General features: G+C 36.5%; 1 protein-coding gene across 4 annotated transcripts in view; it reads right to left on the reverse strand.

Moving 5' to 3' along the window:
- The window catches only part of LOC145664449 (DNA topoisomerase 2-binding protein 1-A-like), a 1008895-nt gene that overhangs the window by 400313 nt on the left and 586258 nt on the right, over positions 1–22324 (reverse strand). For all 4 annotated transcript variants that reach the window (XM_081731135.1, XM_081731136.1, XM_081731137.1 and 1 more), the window contains one exon: positions 12434–12574. In XM_081731135.1, coding sequence (XP_081587261.1) covers positions 12434–12574 — 141 coding nt within the window. The remainder of the gene's footprint in view (positions 1–12433; positions 12575–22324) is intronic.

Below are 22324 nucleotides of genomic sequence, written 5' to 3' on the forward strand. Positions count from 1 at the left end.
TTCTATTTTCTTGCTTTAATTTTCTTATTTCCTGGTTCAAAATATTTATTCACGTATTTTTTTTTTTATATTTTTTTTATTTTTTATTTATTTATTTTTTTTATTGTCTCTACAATCAATGTTTCTATCTTCATTGCAACTGATAATTTGTATTTTTCTCTGTTTCTACCTGTGATTAATTTGTTGCTTTCCAAGACTTTTGTCATTTTATGACGTTTGAGTTATATCTTAGCTGGTCATTATTATCTACATCTTACTGAAGATTTATTGCTTCCATAATTTCAAAATGAATAACATTGTGATCACTGCATCTTCAGCTTGCTAGTCGTTTATTTTTTCATTTATTTTTTCTGTTGTTATGGTAATATCTATCTTCAACTCAGCAGAGACCTTTCCAAAAGCAAAAGGGATTCTGCATAAACTAGAAACAGACTTAGACAGCCCCTCCAAAAGTATAACATATTTGAAAGTCGTAGATGCTAATGGGGATAAATGACGAAGTTATAGCACAATAAAAATTTGAGGAAAGTAAGTTCAAACAATGGTAAAATTTTACAATACATTCAAATAACTTTTAAATGTATTTAAGCAACCTAGAGGAAATTTTAGTAATGCTGTCCATATGATAAAGACCATTTAAAAAGCATTACTATCAATGCTGCAAGTAATGCTGTGTTGCCAATTTAGTGTGCACTTTTCTATTTTCAAATGGTATTTTTGCGCTTTTATGTATACAAGATGACTGCATAATGGTGAACAAAAATGTGTCTAATATGTAGCAGTGCTGCAAACTTTACATATTTCTCATATAAAATATTTTAAACATATAAACCATATAATATCATAGTTAATTCTGGCTCTTGTTACAATATAATACGAACACACAAAAAAAGGGTGATTTCGAGGAAAAGACTATTTAATATTTTAGAAATTTATAAATTTGACACAAAGAAATTTATAAATTTCAATATATATGAAGCAGCTTGAAACTCCAGTAACTTACAAAGTGGGCCTTCACAGATCGTACAAATAACATTATATGAGTGAAACAAATTAAACATGCATACAATCGTACGAATTAGGGAAGATGTTATGAACAAACACAGATGTAGCATACCACTGTATTTGCATATTGCATCTCACTGACGTTTACAATTGTTTTGTTCCAATTTTTTGTACGTGAGGTAGAATTTAAAAAAATATCATAGAATAAAGCCAGAAGAAGAATGTGAATTGAAATTCAGTATAATAAATTTCAATATCCAATTCTTGGTGAGGTCTTGTGGGTAGTATACAGAATTTCTATGTGGCGGAGGGTTTGAATCTTACTAACCACTTTTCTCTCTCTCTTTTTTGTTTGGCTTTGTAATTCGGGAAAAGTATTGAAAAACATTAGGAAACTTCAACAAGACATGCGAGATATCGTCAAATCCACACAAATAAGGTTAGACTTTAAGTTTCAGAAAGTTTAGCCTCTTCATTCTTGCACAATAAGATGGAAGAGTTGAAGGAGGCACAAAATATCAACCGCTTTAACACCTGGGGATAGTAGCTATTTTCTAGTAATAATAGACTGGGCCCAGATTATCGGTCTAAATACTGACCCAAAAAATTTTGAATTAACACAAAAGTATTATATTTTTCTATGAGCGGGAGAGTGTGTTAATTAGAATTTGCAGGTGTACATAACACTAACTGTGGTTTATTAACGACATAACATTACAAAAAAAAAAAAAAAAAAAATCAATATTATAATGTAAATCATTTCACTTCTTTTCACTCAAACACTTTATTTTCTCGTGAAAGCTGTGAACATCTTCCATTATTTTAGTCATCTTAGCATCAAGTTCGTTCAGAATGATCTATGTTTTCCTATCTTCAACTTTCCTTTATTCCTGTTCATCTCCCTCTCGCCAATGATTTGTAACTTCCGTGAAACGAGTACTAACATTTCGTTCGTATTGAATCATGGATTTGTTTATGGATGGTTTCTCAAGGCCATCAGAAGAAGCTAATGGATCGGACATAAGTCTGCGTGCTACTAAAGTTTGTTCTTTTAATTATCTACTACACATTCCGCATTGATTGTATTATTGAACCCTCTTTCTAAATTTGAATTTCCATGACAGAAAATCAAGACCACTTTAACAACATCTCTTAGATCACTATACTCTAAAGTATCAGAATTCTTTAGCCTGAAGTCACTCCAAACGTTGACCAGTTCTAGAATACTGACTCATAATTGTTTTACAATTGAATTCGAACAAAAATCTTTCGACTGTTTCGATTTGATCTATTGTGATCTAACCAATTATTTTTAACTAGTTCAGCTGAAACAGACTACATGGGATTCATCCAACATCAGATTCTGCAGAAACACTACGATCCAAACACGAAAGAGCTCTATTTTAATTATATTTTAAACTTGACTTCGGTTCCCGGCAGCAGCTCATGTAGCTCGGATTCCACGTTAAGCTACAGGTGCACGTCTCATACAACCTCCCTTCTGAAAGGGACACTGAACTAAAATCCAATCCTCCAACAGTTGAAAAAAACATTTCTGTAGACACTTTCTGCAATTACGATGAAAATTTCCAATGTCGAAATCCGTTATTGCTTGGCATTTCTAAATGGCACTACGTGTAGCAAAATCAATGTCAACGTTTTCACAGGAATGTCATTCGTACACATCAATTCGCACACATGAATTCGAAGTACTTTCACATCTCACTTTTCATCATAGCCGATAGTGTTATAAAGAAGTGGACTGAGAAGAACATCAGTATAAAATTCAGTAACGAAAAGTCCTACTTATGAAACAACTGATATAAAAAATTCTACGCATTTCATCTTATTTCAAAACATGATCTGATACCTCAAAGAGTTGAGAATTTTCATACACTTTTCGATAATATACAGCAGAAGATACGCATAAATATCAATGGCTCGCTGAGCAACACTATTTTCTTCAAATCACCACACAGAAAAAAACTTTACTGGAAAATTTTCTGAGCAATTATACTGAGGTCTCAGAACGATTCTCCCGTTCGTTACCTCAACTGCAGCCTTAAATGCTCCATGCATAGTATGTAACTCACAGCTTTCTATAGTACGTATTATAGGGCAATTTGGCGACATACTGGTATCTGAATTAAAGGTATGCAGTAATTTAAGGTATATATTGGAACCATCCATCGAAATTTCAATGATCTTTTCTACGTTCAAGGGTGAAAGCGCCTCTCTGAAAGTGATTAAAAAATAAGAAGCTGTAGAATGCCTTTAAAATAAATAAATAAAGTCAGCAGATAATGCGTGCGCATTTGTCCTTTCACAAAACTCCAGAATCGAGCATTTAAAATTATCTAGTTCTGTTGAGACATTTCATTAGGAGATTAATCAAAACCCACAACTCTGTGACCGCATTCCTCAAGCAACTGAATTAGTTCATTTCTAAAGTATGGTGATAACTTATGAACTAAAGGATATGCTATTTTCCCACGTTGAAGCTGAATTTTCCTGGCCATCTCACTGTCTAAGAACATAAGTTTGAATACTTTGACATTATTAGCTGCAGTTTGCATTGATATACGTGTCATTACACTTTGAATACACCATAGCAATTCTGCTTTTGTAATGCCAGCTTTTACTAAACATCCCAGTCAACTACTCTGTTTTGACCTAGAACTCGTATTCACTTGCATTGCAGAATCCACTTTTGAGAACACAAAGTCACCAGAAATTCTTAAGTTTATACAGACGATATACAAATATTATGATACTCCAATCCAATGATACTTGTTTCCTTTATTCACAAAGGCACTAATTGTTCCTAATATTGAGATGGACGCGCCTATCTTTATGTGCATTTTCCGTTTTATACAACTTGTTATTGCTTGCCGTTCAGTACTCTCAGCAAAAACACGCTCCGTCAAATGGCACAACACAAAATTTGTCACCTGGTACTTGCAATTCATGGTAAAGAATTACCTAACAATCGGAAAGGATTGAATGTGAACTTCAGATTCTGTGAATCTGATATACTTGTTATGTACACAGGAAATGTGGAAACAAGGAACACCGAACATATCTTCAATTTCGATCTTGCCTCTGAAATGTGAACGCTGAACAGGCGGCGGCGGCGGCGGCAACAACAACAACAACAACAACAACAACAACAACAACAACAACAACATCATCATCATCATCATCATCATCATCATCATCATCATCATCATCATCATCATCATCATCATCATCATCATCATCATCATCATCATCATCATCATCATCATCATCATCATCATCATCATCATCATCATCATCATCATCATCATCATCATCATCATCATCATCATCATCATCATCATCATCATCATCATCATCATCATCATCATCATCATCATCATCATCATCATCATCATCATCATCATCATCATCATCATCATCATCATCATCATCATCATCATCATCATCATCATCATCATCATCATCATCATCATCATCATCATCATCATCATCATCATCATCATCATCATCATCATCATCATCATCATCATCATCATCATCATCATTATTATTATTATTATTATTATTATTATTATTATTATTATTATTATTATTATTAAAACATTTATCAAAAAACTATTATTATGCCCTCATTTCCTGATTCTCGCCCGCCTCTCTAAACAAATAATACGACGTCGTGGATAAAACCTGTTGCTGACAATTGTATGAAATATTCTTCTTTTGCCAAGTAAGCCGCCTCGATACATTGCCTCGATGGAAATCTACTTGTATTTGCTTCTTCTTTCTGACACCCAGCCAGTTTTTCTGTTCAGTCTAAATATTTAAGCACTGTTAAAGTTCCTACGATAAATAAAAATGCTATACTAAAACACGTAATCAATCAAGCACGATCACGCGCTTAAAACACGATAACAAAGCACATACACTCTCTCTCAGGTTACTTCTTATTCATTTGGATTTCTCGTAATAATGTCCTTACTACTTTCATGATTCGCACTGAAATTCTGACATTGATTTCCCTGAATTCCCATGACTAAGTATCTAAATTCTCCCTGATCGTGGCATCGCGAACACTATCATTTCTCTGTTACGTATAGATTTTTTTTAAATCACCTCCACCATCTCCATAGCAATCCAACTTTTTATTTTAGCACAGTATATTCTAATATGCTTATATTCTTTTTGTAAATATTTATTGTGCGTCAAATTTCCTATATTTGGAACACAAAGAAACACTTGTATCAAACAACAGTTATATATTAACGATATCTTCATAATTTGGTCTCTCTCTTTGATTATCTACAACAAACAAACCTAACTTATCTTTTCCTTCTGTAGCATCTGAATGCTTTATTTAATTTATTCTTCTTCTTTCAAAGCTTGAAATTTTAACACATTTCGCCGCTTTTCAATCCTTTTTTTCTTTCTAAAGATACATACATATTTTTTCGGCACCTTCCGCATCCTCTCTTTGAATCTGCATTCTTTTAGGTCATCTTCGTATCTTCCGTGGGCAGCTCTATTGTTTGTTAACGTTGCTAAACTAATGCTAACTTTCTGAATATTTTCCTCAAATGTAACTCCACTTTGTATGTTCTAGGAACAGATTATGTTCATTCATATTTTCTGCAAAAACATTTCTAAAAATCAGTATCCAGACCTATCTCTAGCCTAGCCAAACCTGGCAGATATAATGAGCTACAAGTGAACTGAATTACTTATTTGTACTATAACCGTCAACAAAATGAAATCACAACTACAAAAGATAATACTACTGATCTTATATGTAACTGTTAACTTACTGTTGCATATTCATTTTCATCATTAATACTCATTATTGCAGAAATGAACTTTGAAAAATTCTTAACTTTTCCGTGAAATATAATAATTTTCGACTCTAGCATTTTTTCCAAATGTTTTGAAGCATTTCCCGGATTTTCCTTGAGTCTATTAATTTCCCTGACTTTAAATAAAGAAATAAGTTAGCACATTTGGGTACGAAAGTAAACTAAATTCCAAGCTGAAAAGCGAGAAGAGAAAAGCTTATCCTGGGAAAAAATTAAATCGTGTCCTGTAACATTACTGGCACAGGTTAAAGAAGCCCATCACTGTAAATGCGTAGTTTCACAATTCCCGAAGGCACCTTACGGTTACTGACAGACGAGAGCTCATAGCTTAACATTTATAATTCATAACAGGATCCCGCCCACCCCCCCCCAAAAAAAAGTGAAAATCGATTTCCGTGACATAAATTCTTGTTTTCCCTGACATAAATTCTTGAATATAAATGGGAAGATATGAGATGAGTTCTATCACACATTTTTCTAACCGCCTCCTCCACACGCATAGCCGTCAAACACATACCTTTAATTACCATTTACATATTTGTTATGTTCAATATGAGTAATTGTTATTTACACAAAATTTAACATGTAAGTATATAATAATATATGTATGATACAGTAACACATACCTTGACATTGCAAATTAGCCTTTTCTTTTTCTGTTTGGAGAAACAATAAAAACACAGTCAAGAATATATTGCCAACTCTCCCTGAGTTTAATATTATCAGTCAAAATATTACCAATTTGAGACCTGTTAATCCTCACATTTACATTTTTAAACAGAATTTTGTTTTGCTTTCAGATCTTGAATTTGTTCTACGAGTGTGTCTTCTCCTTGTTTGTAACATAATTCCATTTGTTTCTTCATTCTTCCAACTTCTTAACTTCAGCACTTAGTTTTCTTCTTTTACCTTTGCGTTTTCCTCTACACTTTGGATTCGTTTCTGTTTAAGGTACTCATCATAGCGTCTTCACGCTGAACGAACTGAAAGAAGCATTCTTGCTCAATAGAAACTGATTCCACACCTCCATAGTACATGATTGCATCATGCACCCGCCTCTTGTGCTATCAGGGAATCTTCGATTTGGTTTTATACAATAAGTGTCTTATTAACTGAGAACCCGCTCTCCACTGAGGCATTGCCATGGGATAAAATCGAACATATTTTCACAACATATCACAAACAGGAATATTCTTGTTTCTTAGACATTACCTTGCAAAGAAGTCATCTAACCTAATTTTGCCCATCTTCTCTTCGTATTCACTGAAGTCAACTGCAACAGACCACTGGACTTCAGTACAGAAAGACATGAATTGAATTGACACTTTGCTTTCTCAGGTACATAATCAGATATTGTTATGCTCATGCTGAGTTTGTAGGATGCGTTTCATCCTAGTCTGAGCAAGTTTTGGATTGTTCTTTTATAGCTTGGGGTCCAATGCTGGCAGAGTACGTACTAGTTTGTATTTAAGAGGTCTCCCTTCAACGATCTTCTTGATTGTGCCCAATAAAAAGTTTCGATAGTCAAGCCTGAAAGCTAGTTTATCTTTATCTGATGCTCTCAGTTCTTTCAGTAGTTTTTCCGTCTTAAAATCAAAGCTAGTTACATCATCACTCGCTGAGTTAATGATGTAAGAACGAAACGAATGCGAATGGGGAAGGAAATGAGAGAACACAGAATAAACTCATGGTTGGAACGCAGGAACTTTGGCGACAGAAGTAAAAGCTCTACCGACTATGCCATTGAATTTTTATTTAACTCAGTATCAACATACGAAAATATTTCGAACTTACCTAACATCTTAAATATGATCAATCCTTAGATTTGTTTCAACATATAATAGTGAATCGTCAGCACGAAAGAACTTATTTGGTTTCCCCGCTCCAAAACCCAAACATTTTCGCGAAAAATATATTAAACAGTAACATGTTAACAAGGGAATTGCAGGTTTTCCAGTGTTAATGGAAAAAAATATAGGAAATCACGATGAAAAAATAAAGGTGATTTCGTAAAGCTGTGAAAAAGGAAATTTCAATTATCCAATAGATAGGAATAATAATAATAACATGGAAATCACACTAATTGTTATACGAGTTTCTTAGTGCTTTCGTGCGTAGCTCACCAGTACTAAGCAACGACCATAAGGAAAGTGTAAAAAGAATCTGCATCAGAAAATCGGTGTTTGTAAGTATACGTCTCCAAGATGTGAATAATTTCATTACTGGCAAGATAACATCATTTCCACTCTATGTTAATTTATTTTATTTTCAAATATACGTAAGTTGTAAAAATCAATACAAAATTCATTTAAAAAATTCACAAAACACATGATACAAAGAGTCTGTTAAGTATCTAAGCACTGTGATACCTAAATATGCATTTGCACACAGAACTTAGGGCATCTAAGGAAATATATACTACATTAAAAGTATCAGTAACACTTTTATTTTCTTCAGTGCCTGAATATGCTAATTTGCCATCTTCCGTTTTCCTTTGTTCTGCTCGTCTTAAATTTTCTGTAGTTCGTTCATGTTCACGGATGCGGTCTGAATCATTGCCTGGGCAACACTAACGCCAGCCATGTCAGAGAACCGAAGATAATATAAATAAATTATTTATATGTCTTTAAAATCACTACTCTATAGAACTTATTAATGGATATGATGAAACTAGTTCATTTTTTTGTCCCATTTTGTAGGTGTATAAATACTTTTTGCGCAAATTGTATATTGTTTGGTCTTAATTATCTTTAAACAATAAACAGAAAAGGACGAAATACTGAAGAGTCTCCAGTCAACCAACCTTTTGTGGTGACAAAAGGCCCTCCAACCACCCACGCCTTATTTCCTTGTTATTTTCACAATTGGAAGTAGCAATGCCACAAAAATATAGGTTTTGTTAAAATGTAGGAGTTTATAGGAAGAGACGAAAATATATAGGAAAAATAGGAAATATGGGAGCATTGGAAAGCCTGCAATTGTATGTACGATTTTTACCCCACAGTAAAGGTACGAAGATAACAACATTAAAACAGGAACTGCGTATCATACAACTCTGTTACTTCACGATGTATTGGAAACAAATGAATATTATTTTACCATCATCTGAGTAGTAAATTCTGTCCGTTTCATATTCTCTTCTTTTACTTCCCTGTAAATTCCTAGATTAAAAAATCTAGTCCTTGCTACCATAGGCGGCGCCACAGTGGGTGCAGCTGCACCCACATGAACTTAGATTTTCAGATTTTCTACAATAATCCTTTCTGTTTTGTATATTTATTGTTTTCTATGTTTGGATATATTTGAGTGACTTCTTAAGTCTCCTGTAAGTTGCTTGCTATCATACAGTGTTTTCTAATTTTTTTTTTAAGTAAAACTTAGGGATTATTTTTTGGAATCTTAAGGCTCAATAGTGCAGAGCGTTCTGGCAACGATGTTAGGATGTGTTGGCCGAGCGTCTTCAAATTACAGATGTTCAATATTTCCTCCATCAGCGACACGAACAATAGCACATCGATACTCAAATTCCTCCCATACTCGGGCAAGCATGTCCTGCGTCACTGATGTTATGGCAGTACGGATCCGGTTCTTCAACTCTTTCTGCGGGAGTAGTGGTCCATAAACGTTGTCTTTAACGAAACCCCATAGGAGAAGTCACAGGGTGTCAGATCCGATGACCGTGGAGGCCAGCTGAGGCATGCTACGTCGCCAGCTCCTTGACGACCAATCCAACGCTTCGGTAGAGTTTCATTCAGATATTCACGCACTTGGCGACTCCAGTGAGGGGGTGCCCCGTCTTGTTGAAAAATGAAGTTGTCTTTTTGCAGCCTCGGAAACAACCAGTTTTGTAACATAGCGAGATACTGCTGACTGTTAACAGTGTTTCCATTGAAGAAGAATGGCCGTAAACAGATGATCGGGATATCGCACAAAACACATTGACTTTGGGCGAATCTCGTACATGTTCAATGACTGCATGTGGGTTCTGTAGGCCCCAAATTCGAACATTTTGTTTGTTTACCTGACCACTAACACGGAAAGTCGCTTCATCACTGAACACGATGCGTTGTGCAAAGGTGTTATTATTGTCAATAGCATCCAGAACCTCGTTACAAAATGCTACACGTTTGCGTTTGTCATCAGGAGGCACAGCTTGTAACAGCTGTAACTTGTACGGCTTCATAACCAACCGACGTCTCAAAACACGCTAAATTGTTTTGTTGGCACTTGTAACTCCTGACTGGCACGACGAGTTGAAGGACTACGTTGGAAAGCAGGTTGAATTCGAGCAACATTTTCTTCACGAACACGAGGGCGGCCAGGGCTCTTCCTGTATCTACAAACTGTCGATACCATCTGCGAATGTTCCACCCATTCGGAGGATCAACTTGGTACTTCAACCTGAAACGTCTTTGCACTGTAATCACGGAATTGCACTTTGCAAACTCGAGAACACAAAATGATTTATGCTGCGCAGTAGTCATTTTAAACTTATGACGGTTACCAAGCAAAACAGAAGACAACTGAAATCTAGCGGCTATTAATATAAACTAGACTATGTATTCCTTTCTCCAATAACCGAGCCGAGGCGCAGCGATTGACAGTTTGGACAAAATAATTCTTCGTAATATGTATATTCTTTTTGAAACAGGGTATATATATATATATATATATATATATATATATATATATATATATATATATATGGGTGTCCTTATTTTGGGTAATTTCATGTTATTTGGATAAACGCACCCCCCCCCCTCCCAAATATATTCTATGTGACCGTAAACATGCATTGCTGAAATATTAGCTCTCTACGAGAACGTTAACCCGTGCCAACTTTTGACGACGAAATCATGAAATTTACGTTTGCACATTATAATATAATTTAGAATTTTCAGCCGTGAAAACGGAGAAACTTAAAGAGACAGAGAAACGGAACTTTGCACGAATCAACTAGAGAAAGAACGACATCTGCCCGTGTATTGACGAACATCACCGGATGAACAGTGTTGCCAACTCAAGAGAAAGTTTTTTTTGTAAATCGAATGACCTAAATTGGATATCATCATTGGAAGCAATAATGAAAATAAAGACAAAAAAGAGATCTTAAACGTAGATCAGTGTTGCAAACTTTTCGAGAAATAATGTGAAATATGTGCTGAATGCAAACACCGTTAGCGCATATAGGAAGTGAGGTACTAACGTTTTGTACACCTTAAATTAAATAGCAACAAGAACTATTTACGCTGACTCTAGGTCTAGAAGGGTCCACAGAACAGTGTTGCCATTAACAGAAGAGAAAATTGAGTTTGGAAAAGGTACAATAACTTGGAAAAGGCCACCAAAGCTGAATAATTTAAAACCTATGATGCAAGGCGGTAGAGCACGAGGAGTAGTATTGTGGTTATGAGAGATCGATAAGTCACATACTGACCGAGATATTCGTTATCGTGTTAAAGATGAGAAGTAAGATTTGTAAAAAATGGCAACATTGCACAGCAGTGGGTTTTTACTCTTGACGTCATCATCGTTATCAGTGATCTCGAAAACCCACGGGTACATAAACCCATGCAAATTTCACGCTGTATTCATTTTTTAACTAGATTGTTAGGATTTCAACCGAATGTGCAGCGTATATATATATATACACACGTTTAATGTCTCATCATTATGCACCAAGGCTAAGGGAGACAGTGATGATGAAATGGAAATGGATGAATTAAGTGTAATGACAAAATTTGGAGGAAATGGGAGAACCCCGAGAAAAATTAAGCACATAGTGTTTGTCTACCACAAGACTCACTTGATAAGAGCTGAGACAGAACCAGAGACGTAAAGCGACAGAAGTCTACCACTGAGCCACCGCGACCCAGATATAAGATTATTTAACTAAAGGCGATAATAGAATATTTCACGCATAGCATGAGAATAAGTATGTTATAATATGCTAACTCTTTATTTGCTTGTGAACTTTCCCACAGAGTTGCCACGGACATTGTCTGAGGCAAGTAAAATCCCACAATATAGTCTAACATATAAGTTCCAAAAACAGAAGAGAAGCTAACGCTCTCGCCTTCATGCAAGCGGTCCCGTGTTCGATTTCCGGTGGGGTCACTCAGCTGAAAAAGTGGAAAAAGCATTTTCAGGCCATCCATCCTGAATGAGGTTTCCCTTATTTACATCAGACAAATGCCAGGGTAGTGCTTAACTTATAGGTCCCAGGCCGCTTCTTTCCTTCCCTTTCCCCGGATAGTGTGCTCGCGGAGGGACGTCATCCCTCATACGTGACGAGCTAAATGGCCATAGATGCCGAAAGCCCAGAAATCTAAATCCTAAAAACTCTGAGAAGTGTCTAAGTTTCAGACCATCAACTAAACAACAAAGTCATACCAGAGAAAACTCTACGTAATAAATACTAGATTCCTGGTTAATACGTTTAAATAATAAATGTGAAACTTAGAAGAAGTCACATAGCCATTTACAAAACAGATGACATTTTGCATTTGTTTTAGGACAATGTTAATGTGAAAATCGTATTGAATTATAAATGTAATTACCTTGAAATATCATCGGCAGATCCTTTTCCTGAGAATCTTCTGTTTGAACAGTATTTTGACCGCAACATGCATCCACTGACACGTTTTTATTTTCACCATCAGCCTTATTTTCCGTTAGTTTATCTTCAGAATTACTTTCACCTTAAAAAGACAGAAAAGAATATAGTATATTTGTACAACATAAATGAATATAATAAATTGCAAACACGTAACACGGTTGATTTAGAGTTTACCGTCCCCTTCAGCACCGAAGTGGGATCTCACCAAGAATCGTACTCGGGTCTCCCATGCCAAGGGCGTGTACGATAAACGCGTACGATACATATCGTAAACACATGTACGATATTGGAGTGATACCTTACGTAACTCAGAGTTGGTTAATTACTCCTTATATTTTGGGGGTTGTTAGACTACGAACATTAAGTACCTAAAAGAAACCATTATAAGTAAAAAAAACATGTAGATTAAACTAGTTTAATTCTTAACTATGAGGAATGAAACATTGTAAGGTCAGTAAGGGTAATTATGAGACAAATTTCACAACTTTTCCACGTTACTCAGCTTACATTAGTTTTGAAAGCAGTTAATATATCCAGCAGTTTATGGTGCCAATAGAGTAACAATTTGCTGCCAAGAAATTCCCTCTCATCTCGTAAGTTAATGAGTAAATATCAAATTTGTGCTGTCTCATAATTTGCCTCTACACAGGCAATTATGAGACACCGGGTGGGTAATTATGAGACAACTGTTGTCCCCAGCTTTCTGTAGGCGATATTGAGGTATGAAGGAGTCCGATTGTAAAACAAAGAAGCCTTCCTTATTTTGTGGAAAGAAAGTAGAAATAGCTACTGATGTTACTGTAACATTTTTGTGAGTTGACTATAATAGGTCTATAAGCTAATATACTATATTAGATGTTTCAGGTTACAAAACAGGTTTATGAAACAAATTTAGACCAAGTTCTGGGCTGTTCACTATAACAACTTAGGCTACCTCTATTTCTTTATGTTTCAGTATATTGATATGCAGCCTAGGCTATTTTCAACAAAATAAACCAGAACTTTGTAGGTCAAGAACTTTGAAAGTTACTAAGAAACAAGATTATAGGACTATCTAAACTACAGACTACAGCTTTTTTGAAACTTAACATACTAGGATACAGAGACAGATTCCAATTATTTCTCGAATACATCAACAGACTTATTAAAGCGATAACCAACAATAAGACTTTTGTCATTTGAAATCATTGGTTGAAGAAGCACTGCTATAATGTCTTCAAAAGGCACACAACTGACATCATTTTCCTTGACATGGAATAACTGTCTGTTGTTATCCCCAAAGGTACAGGCCATCACTTGCACATTTCCCTCATCATCATCAAAATCTATATGATACACACGTAGCGGTATGTTGTTTCTCTGGCTCCTCCTCTGAATCTGGCAAGAATAAATATTCCTGGAGTAAGTCTAGCAACACAAGGCTCTTCAATTTCGATTTCTTCGTCTTCTTAAGTATAGCTAATGAACCCATCTGAGGAACTTGATTGTAAAATAGGGTTACTTGGATCATATACATCCTCTGAAGATTCTGAAGAACTGGACGTTTTCTTTCTTTCTTTCTTAAGTCGTTTAGGCGGTTTGCTTTTACCTGCAGTTAGCTGTGTGTGCTCGACTTGACGAAACTGCTTTCTTGCACCTTGCCTTTCCTCAATTCTTTTCCTTCTTTCTTCATTTTCTCCTACCTTAGCGGAATATTCTCCTGATGTTATCACACTTGCATCCATATTGATTTTACGCCTTACTTGCTTCTTTTGTTCATTTTTGTGTTGCCAATTTTCAGTGTAGTAAGTCTTCAAATGATGGGCTCTTTGTGAGGGAAGTAGGCCTGCATTTTGCAGGTGACCTTTCTTGATGGGGCAGGCTTAAAAATCCAAAGCTTCTATTTGCTCAGAGCCGGATGATCTCATAGACTCTTCTATCGCTGGAAATTAAAGCCTTGATGTCGAAGAGTGAGGAATCTTTGCTTGTTTTGGTCTCTGGAAAAAGTCTTTTCTTTATTTGGTCCAGATGTGGAGGATTCTGAAGAACCTGCTCTGTGTTTGTTGTACCGAGCAAGTTTTTTCTTTGTCAAATTTTTCCACTGGATATTTGACTCTATCACAAGGAAAAATGCCTGAGGATGCAAATATGATGTTTTCTTTAGAAAGTGCAATGTGCCACACCTTGCCTAAGAGATTTGAGAAATCACTTTTATCTAATTTATGAAGATTTGAGCGTTGCCACGTAACAAGTTCTTCATCCCACTTGATTCTCAAAGAACGGAAGTAAGTTTTGTCCAAAGGCTGAAGAAAGCTTGTTGTATGGGATGGGAGCTTGAGAACTGTGATGTCATTTGCTCTAGCTAGATCAATGGTTGCGATATCAGTATGGAACATATGTCCATCAAAGACCAAGAGAATTGGTCTTTTCTTGATTTGTTTCACAAATAAAGAGAACCAGTCATTGAAGATTGCAGCTGTCATCCATCCCTTAGAGCTTGATGCATAAAGCTTCCAGCTAGTGCTTCATTTTCTTTCCAGGATTCCCACAAGTTTTGAGCCTGAAACACTATAATCGGAGGTAATGCCTTTCCTGCAGCATTAACAATGCACGTACAGTAGTGTTCTCTCTGCCAGAACCTTGATTTGTTCTGTGAGCTTTCTGTCCTCGAACTTAAACAACTTTAATCATTGCGGGATCTACGGATAAACTTGTTTCATCTAAGTTATATACACATTCAGGTCTGTCTTCGAGGTTCGAACATTCAATTTCATTTTTACACAGACCATAAAAGCCATAGATAATAAATGAGTCGCTGAAAGCAATGTGACGACTCATTTCAAGTGGCTCAGCTTTCTTGACTGACAAATTATAACGGCTACAAAAAATTTTGAACCAGTCATTACCAGAAACACTTTGGTTAAATGGATTCGGAATGCTTTGTTTCCACAAATTATTGAACAAGATTCTTAACCTACTTGACACTTAATTCGAAGTCCCATTTACACATTATAGTATGGCAAATCGCCAACTGTTGTTCGTCAGCAGAGTGCGGCACTCGTTTTCTGCTGCTTTGTTTGTTCCTTTTCCGTGGATACGTCGATGAAGGGCGTTCTTTTTAATTCCATATGTTCGAGCTGCCTATCTATAGGACATTCCATTTCTTATAGCTTCCAATGTTTTACCTAATTTCTCCTCAGTATATTAGGAGATCTTTCTCTCCCTTCGTAACCATCTGATGCTCTAAAAAGAGTTCTCCACCTTAATTCGACAACTGCCTGATGTGACCCTCGCAGTTCTAGAACTTTCCTTCTTCTGTTAAAATTTCGTCATAATATGAATGCTGCCCGGTTACTTTTTCTCCAATTCTAAAGTTGCATACGTAAATCATCCCTCTCTATCTCCGTATTTGAAACTCACTCTCTCTCAAAGTCGTCCACTACGAAAGCACATGGCTTGGGATCAAACCTTCGACTCTTGAAATCAAATGTAAGCGCCCTAACAATGTGCTATCATAACTCTATAGGTTTGTTGCTAAAAGCAACGTAATTTAGATTTTGATCGGGGAAGGGGGGGGGGGGGGAAGCATGATACATAATTTCAGCAATTTTATGTCCATCAGTGTAAAGTTAAAGAGCGTATGAAAGTAAATGGTCCACCCTGTCCATCGACGAGGTTTGATATGTCAATATATTTCGTTACCTACTTACGATTGATGCACCCTGCACAATAAGGTTGCAAACATTACCATTTCAATGTTTCATGGAGAGCATAACCTTGGAACGGGTAGCAAAAAATCATTTCAATGAATTCAGTTTAACAGTCTAGTGAGACGTTTGAAATATGTGACAGTGCACAGTCGAAGAATCAAATTATCAGAACACAATCTGTGTAGATGATGATACTGCAGTTCGTGGAAGGAAGCGGACATGAGTCCCAGAGAAGTGGCCCAAAAACTTCAAAGCGAAATTACGGCTATAAGGTTAGGAGTATGTACCAGGTGCGGAGTGTGTATATCATGTATGATCGGATCTTCCGTAGGGAATGTAATCCCGAATGGTTTTTACAATCCCAGGATTTCGGGCCTGGGTTTTCCCGAGATTTCGATCTTTCAAGCTAAATATAATTTATTTTTCTGTCTCTTCTTTCGCTTTTACCGCAGCGTACTTACAGAACAGGGTTTATATGTGACGCATGAACAGATGAAAAATGGTTAGGCACGACCAATGAAAAATAATTAGAACGGAGGGGAGAAGCTCTTCAGTAAGAAGAATGCACTTAAATGAACGAGAAACCTTATTAAAATTTAAATATACAAATTTTCTAACATCTTTGTTGGAATTAACAAACACATGCCTACAATGAAAATGATTGTATTTTCTCGTGACAAACATATGAACCAACATAAATAATTTCGAAATGATTTTACTCTTGTAAGGCCAAGTGTGGCAAAGTCGACAGTTTTTGAGTAATAAAAAGGAAATGATTTCAGTTAGAAAAGGAGAGCAATAAATGAGCAGTTCTTACAGTTAGAATATCGCTCTGCTCAAACACCTGTACTTTTATAAAATTGTATCAGGAAACAAAAACAATCCAATGTTTTATCATTTAAACCAGAACGGAGTTTCGTACAAAATAAACCAGCTGCAGGGAACGCTCTTTCTGATTCCACACTTGAAGGACGGACAGTCAGTAACCTGTGACATGCAATCTCCAGAAGTTTACCTCGTGATCCACTAGTCTCAAAAGGAGACATTTCCCGTCTCAATAGGCTCATGATGTTTTCCGCACGTTGTACGTTTGCTGTTGGAATGGAAGAAGTGCTCTGTTGAATCGCAAATTCAGTTCATCACACAACAAAGTAGGTTTAAGTTGCTCTTTCTTACATTCATCGTCCACGCTGTCTTTCAGTTCAGTTTCAATGATTTCAAGTGGTATTTCTTAGCGGTGTTGTTCCTCGTCCAGGTCACCTGCTACAATACGCCTGACGAAAGATTTCAAGAAGGTACGGATAGATGCTATTGTTGAGACTGTGAACACTCCGTCAACCTCTTGTAGGCTCTTTTTGTTTGAGACGATTTCCGGATTATGTAAGTACTGCAACATATCACTAAATATACCTCTACGCTGTTTAATGTGAATAACTAAAGCTTGGTAAAGCATATTAGCTATGCCTGATTCCTGTTCCTTCAGTTTCCTCAGCATGAACTTCAAAGCTGCATCTGCAGAGAGTAGGTTAGCATCTGCTCTGCATAGTACCTCTACTGTAAGTTTTACGGGTTCCAAAGCACAAACTGTCTTAGGAGCTGTTCATTCTCTTCTGTTATGGTCAACTTGTCCCTCTCGCTTGGTCCAGTATTCTTCGTAGCTTTCTGGATGTATGGCAATACATCTAGAAAACGTTGAATCATAGTAACCAAACTGTTACACTTTGTTCTAGTGTCTAGAAGGAGAGTCAATTCCTTGCCAACTGTTGGGTTACACGTTTTTGAAGTACATCATTTCTGGCTGGTGACTTCCTGAATATATTTTCTATTTTTCTTACTTTTGAAATTAATGGATTTAGATTTCCACGTAAGAAAAAATAAATCACAGTTCACTTGCTGGAGAGCTGGATGCGGCTCCTCGGATAGAATTAAACCGTCTTCATTTGCAGTTTCAGTTTCATCACTTTCAATTTCATAATCTGTTTGACGCTCAATATCTGCTTCTAAAGTTCCAGGTAGGGAATTGGAAGTATCTTCATCTGTTTCTTTTTGCTCAAATATTGCTCTTTTGCAGGAACACAACACATCCATCACTCCAAGATGTATTCCATGGACAAAACACAGTTGCTGCTCCGTGCTATTTATTTTATCAATTTTAACCATCACATTTGCCCCGTCAGTCGTGATGCATATAATATCTCTGTTAAGAGATAGATTATATTCTTCAAGTTTTTTCCTTAGCAAAGCTACACACGTTTCTAAAGGTTGTGAACCCACCACGAACAAGCCCTAAGTTCCACATCTGCTTCCCTTCAGAATGCACATTAATACTCATGCAACGACGATTACAAGTTCAGTCATCAAAGGTGACATATTATATATATATGTATATATCCGGGCAGCCTTTTCTTGAATCTAACAAATCACAGTTGCACGAACTTTTTCGGCGTAAGTTTTGACTAACTTTTGGATAGTGTTCGGTGTTGTAGGTAATTCTTCGCGAAAATTCATATTGATGAGAGCAAGTCGAAGATCCAGTGATGTTCAGAATACACGAAAAGACAAACCATCACGCGCAGTCATTCTTGCCAAAGTAACTGACACGCTTCTTACGTTTGTGCTAATGAAGTAATGTTCTATTTTACCTTTCTTTGTTGTTTGCTGACTAATACTTGAACTGGATATTCCCTCTGCTCTATTCGCACTGTTGCTTTCTTCTTCCGTCCCTTTTGTTTTGAGCAAAGAAATGTGTTTTGATTTCAAGTGAGTATGTAGGCCTTTCGTTGATCCACTAGTTGTTTTAACTATGGAACTACACTTTATACATTTTGCTGACTGGCCTTGTTTCTCCCGCAGAAAATACTGCCACGACGATAATTCTCCATAATCTTTCCTATATTCTACATACTTAGGATTATTCTGACTACACGCCATTGTTATCAATGTTCAGTCATTCCAAGACGAGAGAGCTTTTGATTTGAGTGCAAATATAATGGACCTTTCAACTAAACTGATCTGCGCTTGCCACACCGTGCCGTGAAGGACGGGCTGTTCGACAAACACGATACCAGAAAGTCAGCCTAGACTATTGTTTAGACATGGCGACAGCGTACTCAGCCAGCAGCAAAGATAACGTATATATATATATATATATATATATATATATATATATATATATATATATATATATATATATTGTACATTGGAAAGAAATGGGAATGATTTTTGTTTTTTTATTATTATTATTTTTTGAAACCATTGAAGAAAGTAAGACAAGGAATAAGGTTCCAACGAACACTGAAAGTTTACGTATGAATATTGACGTGAAATATTTTTGAAATACCTAACGGATAACGGAAATAATTAAGAATTTATCTAGGACGAGGAATTTTGAATTTCCGGCCTTTCAGAACGGAAGAAAAGAAAAGTCCCGAGATTTAATATTTTATTTATGGAACATAATTAATGTAAATTTCCTTATCAGCAGTTAGTTGACTAGCTTGAATAATATGCATACAGTATCAAGGGAAAGTGATCGATATGATAATTGTTATTTAAAAATAGCAGTTACTGCAGTAGATATATCTTAAATGGGTGAAGACAATAACCTTGCATATGATTTTCTAGTCTAGAAAGCCCGGGACTACGAAGTTTCTAATCCCGGAATTTCGCGACTATGAAAATGGGCGGGATCCCGGGATTCGGGATTACATTTCCTTGATATTCGGTATCACAGAAAAAAAGAAAAGGAGAATGTCGGTAGTGTATGATCTTGAATAGTGGCACCGTCTTATGGAAACACTAAAGGCGTTTCAAGGTTGTTAGAATGACGCAGCAACAACATTTTGTATTAATTCACTCACATGCTTAGCTTCAGAGAGACTTGTGTGAACGGTAAAGCAGCACATCTGCGTAATTCTGCAAGAGTAAGTATTCTCGATATCATCCTCGTACAACGTTCAGAGGAAACACACAATTCAATCAAAAGGCTGCAAGAGGTGAACATTGTCCGTAAAGGACGACATCCCTTCTATAGGATTAAGAGTGGGGTACTCCGCCTGTATAATAGGAAACAAATTTCAGAAAGGAAACTAGGAGACTTACGAAAGCTAACTACTTTCATTCCAAAATTTTTCTACGTCTATCTTTTTAAATGAGATTTTAATTTGTCCCATTACACGTGGCTCACCCTGTATTGTTTTAGAGGGCTTCTCCTTTAAAAGCACATATTCGTTCATCTACTACTAGATTCGATTCCATTGGAGTCTTTTCTTCCTTTTCTTTCCATAAAAAAAACATAATAAAGCGCTGCAAAATATGCGTTTATTGCACAATGTGCCTAATATATAATACAAAAAGTTTACGTCACTTTTCGTTCGATTATTTGGAAATAATCACAACAAATAATTGAAAATTGAACTAAACTGTACAATAACAATAAAACCGTTGTTACTCTTGGTCAGAAATTGCCATTTCTTGAAAGAAGAAAGAAAACACAAAAATGGCATTTCCTATTGTTGTGCAACAACCAAAATTCCTTCTACTGGAATGCTTTCTGCTCTCTAGTTCATCGATTTGCCGCAATATAGTATTAACTATCAGAAACTGAATATCTGCTTCCCTGTGAATGGGGAAGAAGGACCTGCGTTCATAGGTTTGCGCAATGTGTACACGAAGGAAACAAGATATCAGTATATGTTAGAAATAGCAGAATATGCAGCAGAGAGTTAAACTTTATTTTCTCTGAGTATCTTTTGCGGGATTATCGGATTCAATGTTATAGAAAACCTTTGCTGAGAAAATTAACTGCGAAATGACTGTGTTTTACCGAAATAAAAAAATAAATAAAAAAACGATATGTAGTCAATGAAGTTAGCTCAGTGAGCAAAGCACCACGCTGGATTGTAGGTAAAACACCTATACAAAAACACTAATCCTATTGTGGTATGCCCCAAAACACTGCTAAGTCCTAGGGTTATGATCTTGTGATCATTAACGCTGATAGAATCTCAATGCAAATGACGCAATTAAGAAATATCATACATTATGAAGTCATTCTCTCCCTCGACTCATGGAATTACTAATTCTTCTGTAAAATCAAAGCTGACAGGTCTCTGGCGATACCTGATCGAAGGATCTTGATTGATTTTCATTTCAGCTTACATTGGTGAATATCCAGGAAAGAAATTTGTCTCTTTCATGCTCCTTCCATATAGTTTTCTGCGATAGCTGAGAAGAATTAATAGACATAGTTTCTAGGAACAGGTGTATGTTCCTATGAAGATGTTTGTTTGTAGGAAATTACTGACGCTGTGGAAACAGATAAATTTACACCGTTCTGATGGAACTATTTGCTGGAATGAAAAATCGAGGAAGCAGCTAAGACGGATCGATTTTTTTGCTTCCGTAGTACACGGTGAGAAGTAACATCCATTGGAAATTGTACACGAGGTTGTTTCCGATCTATGGTGACGAAATCACACACCTTGTGCAGTGCCAGCAAGCGGGAAGAGAAGAAAGCTGCCAGTCGTGTGGGTATCTTGGAACATTGCGCGTGACAGGTATAGTAAGTGGATATCGGGACAAATGCCGCCAAAAGTAAGTGCTTATTGGGAGAGCTACATAACTGCCCTTTCCGATACGAACTACAGTTAAAGTGCCATTATCAAACTGTGCAAGAAGCGTGGATTCACTGTGTCCAAAAATGGCATATCACGGGTGTTGAAAGGGTAGGTAAGGCGAGGCGTGGGATGATTCCTGTGGGGGCAGAAACAGGCAAACTCCCGACTTGCCACTAGCCGCATACGAGCTAGAATTCGGGCAGTCGGGGTTCTAGTCACTAGGAAGAATGCACCCACACAGAAGAGTATCACGAACCCGCTACAGACATCACTGAAGACAGTGCACACCATCATTCACCGCGATTTGAGGTTGGTAAAGAGACCGAAGGGATGTGTTCATAAGTTCTTACTAAAATACGTCCAGGAATGTCGCGCCAACTAACGAAAGCTGTATGAGCGGTACCTGGCCAGCTACAAGTCGTAACACTAGAAGAGGCGTATGTTTACCTGGATGACTGCAACAAGTCACGTGCAAGTATTTACCAATTGACACTGAATGCAAGGAAAGTTTTGGCACAGGTTTTT

This window comes from Thermobia domestica, chromosome 11 (assembly GCF_964235325.1).
Source record: "Thermobia domestica chromosome 11, izTheDome1.hap1.1, whole genome shotgun sequence".
In the NCBI taxonomy this organism is placed as follows: Eukaryota; Metazoa; Arthropoda; class Insecta; order Zygentoma; family Lepismatidae; genus Thermobia; species Thermobia domestica.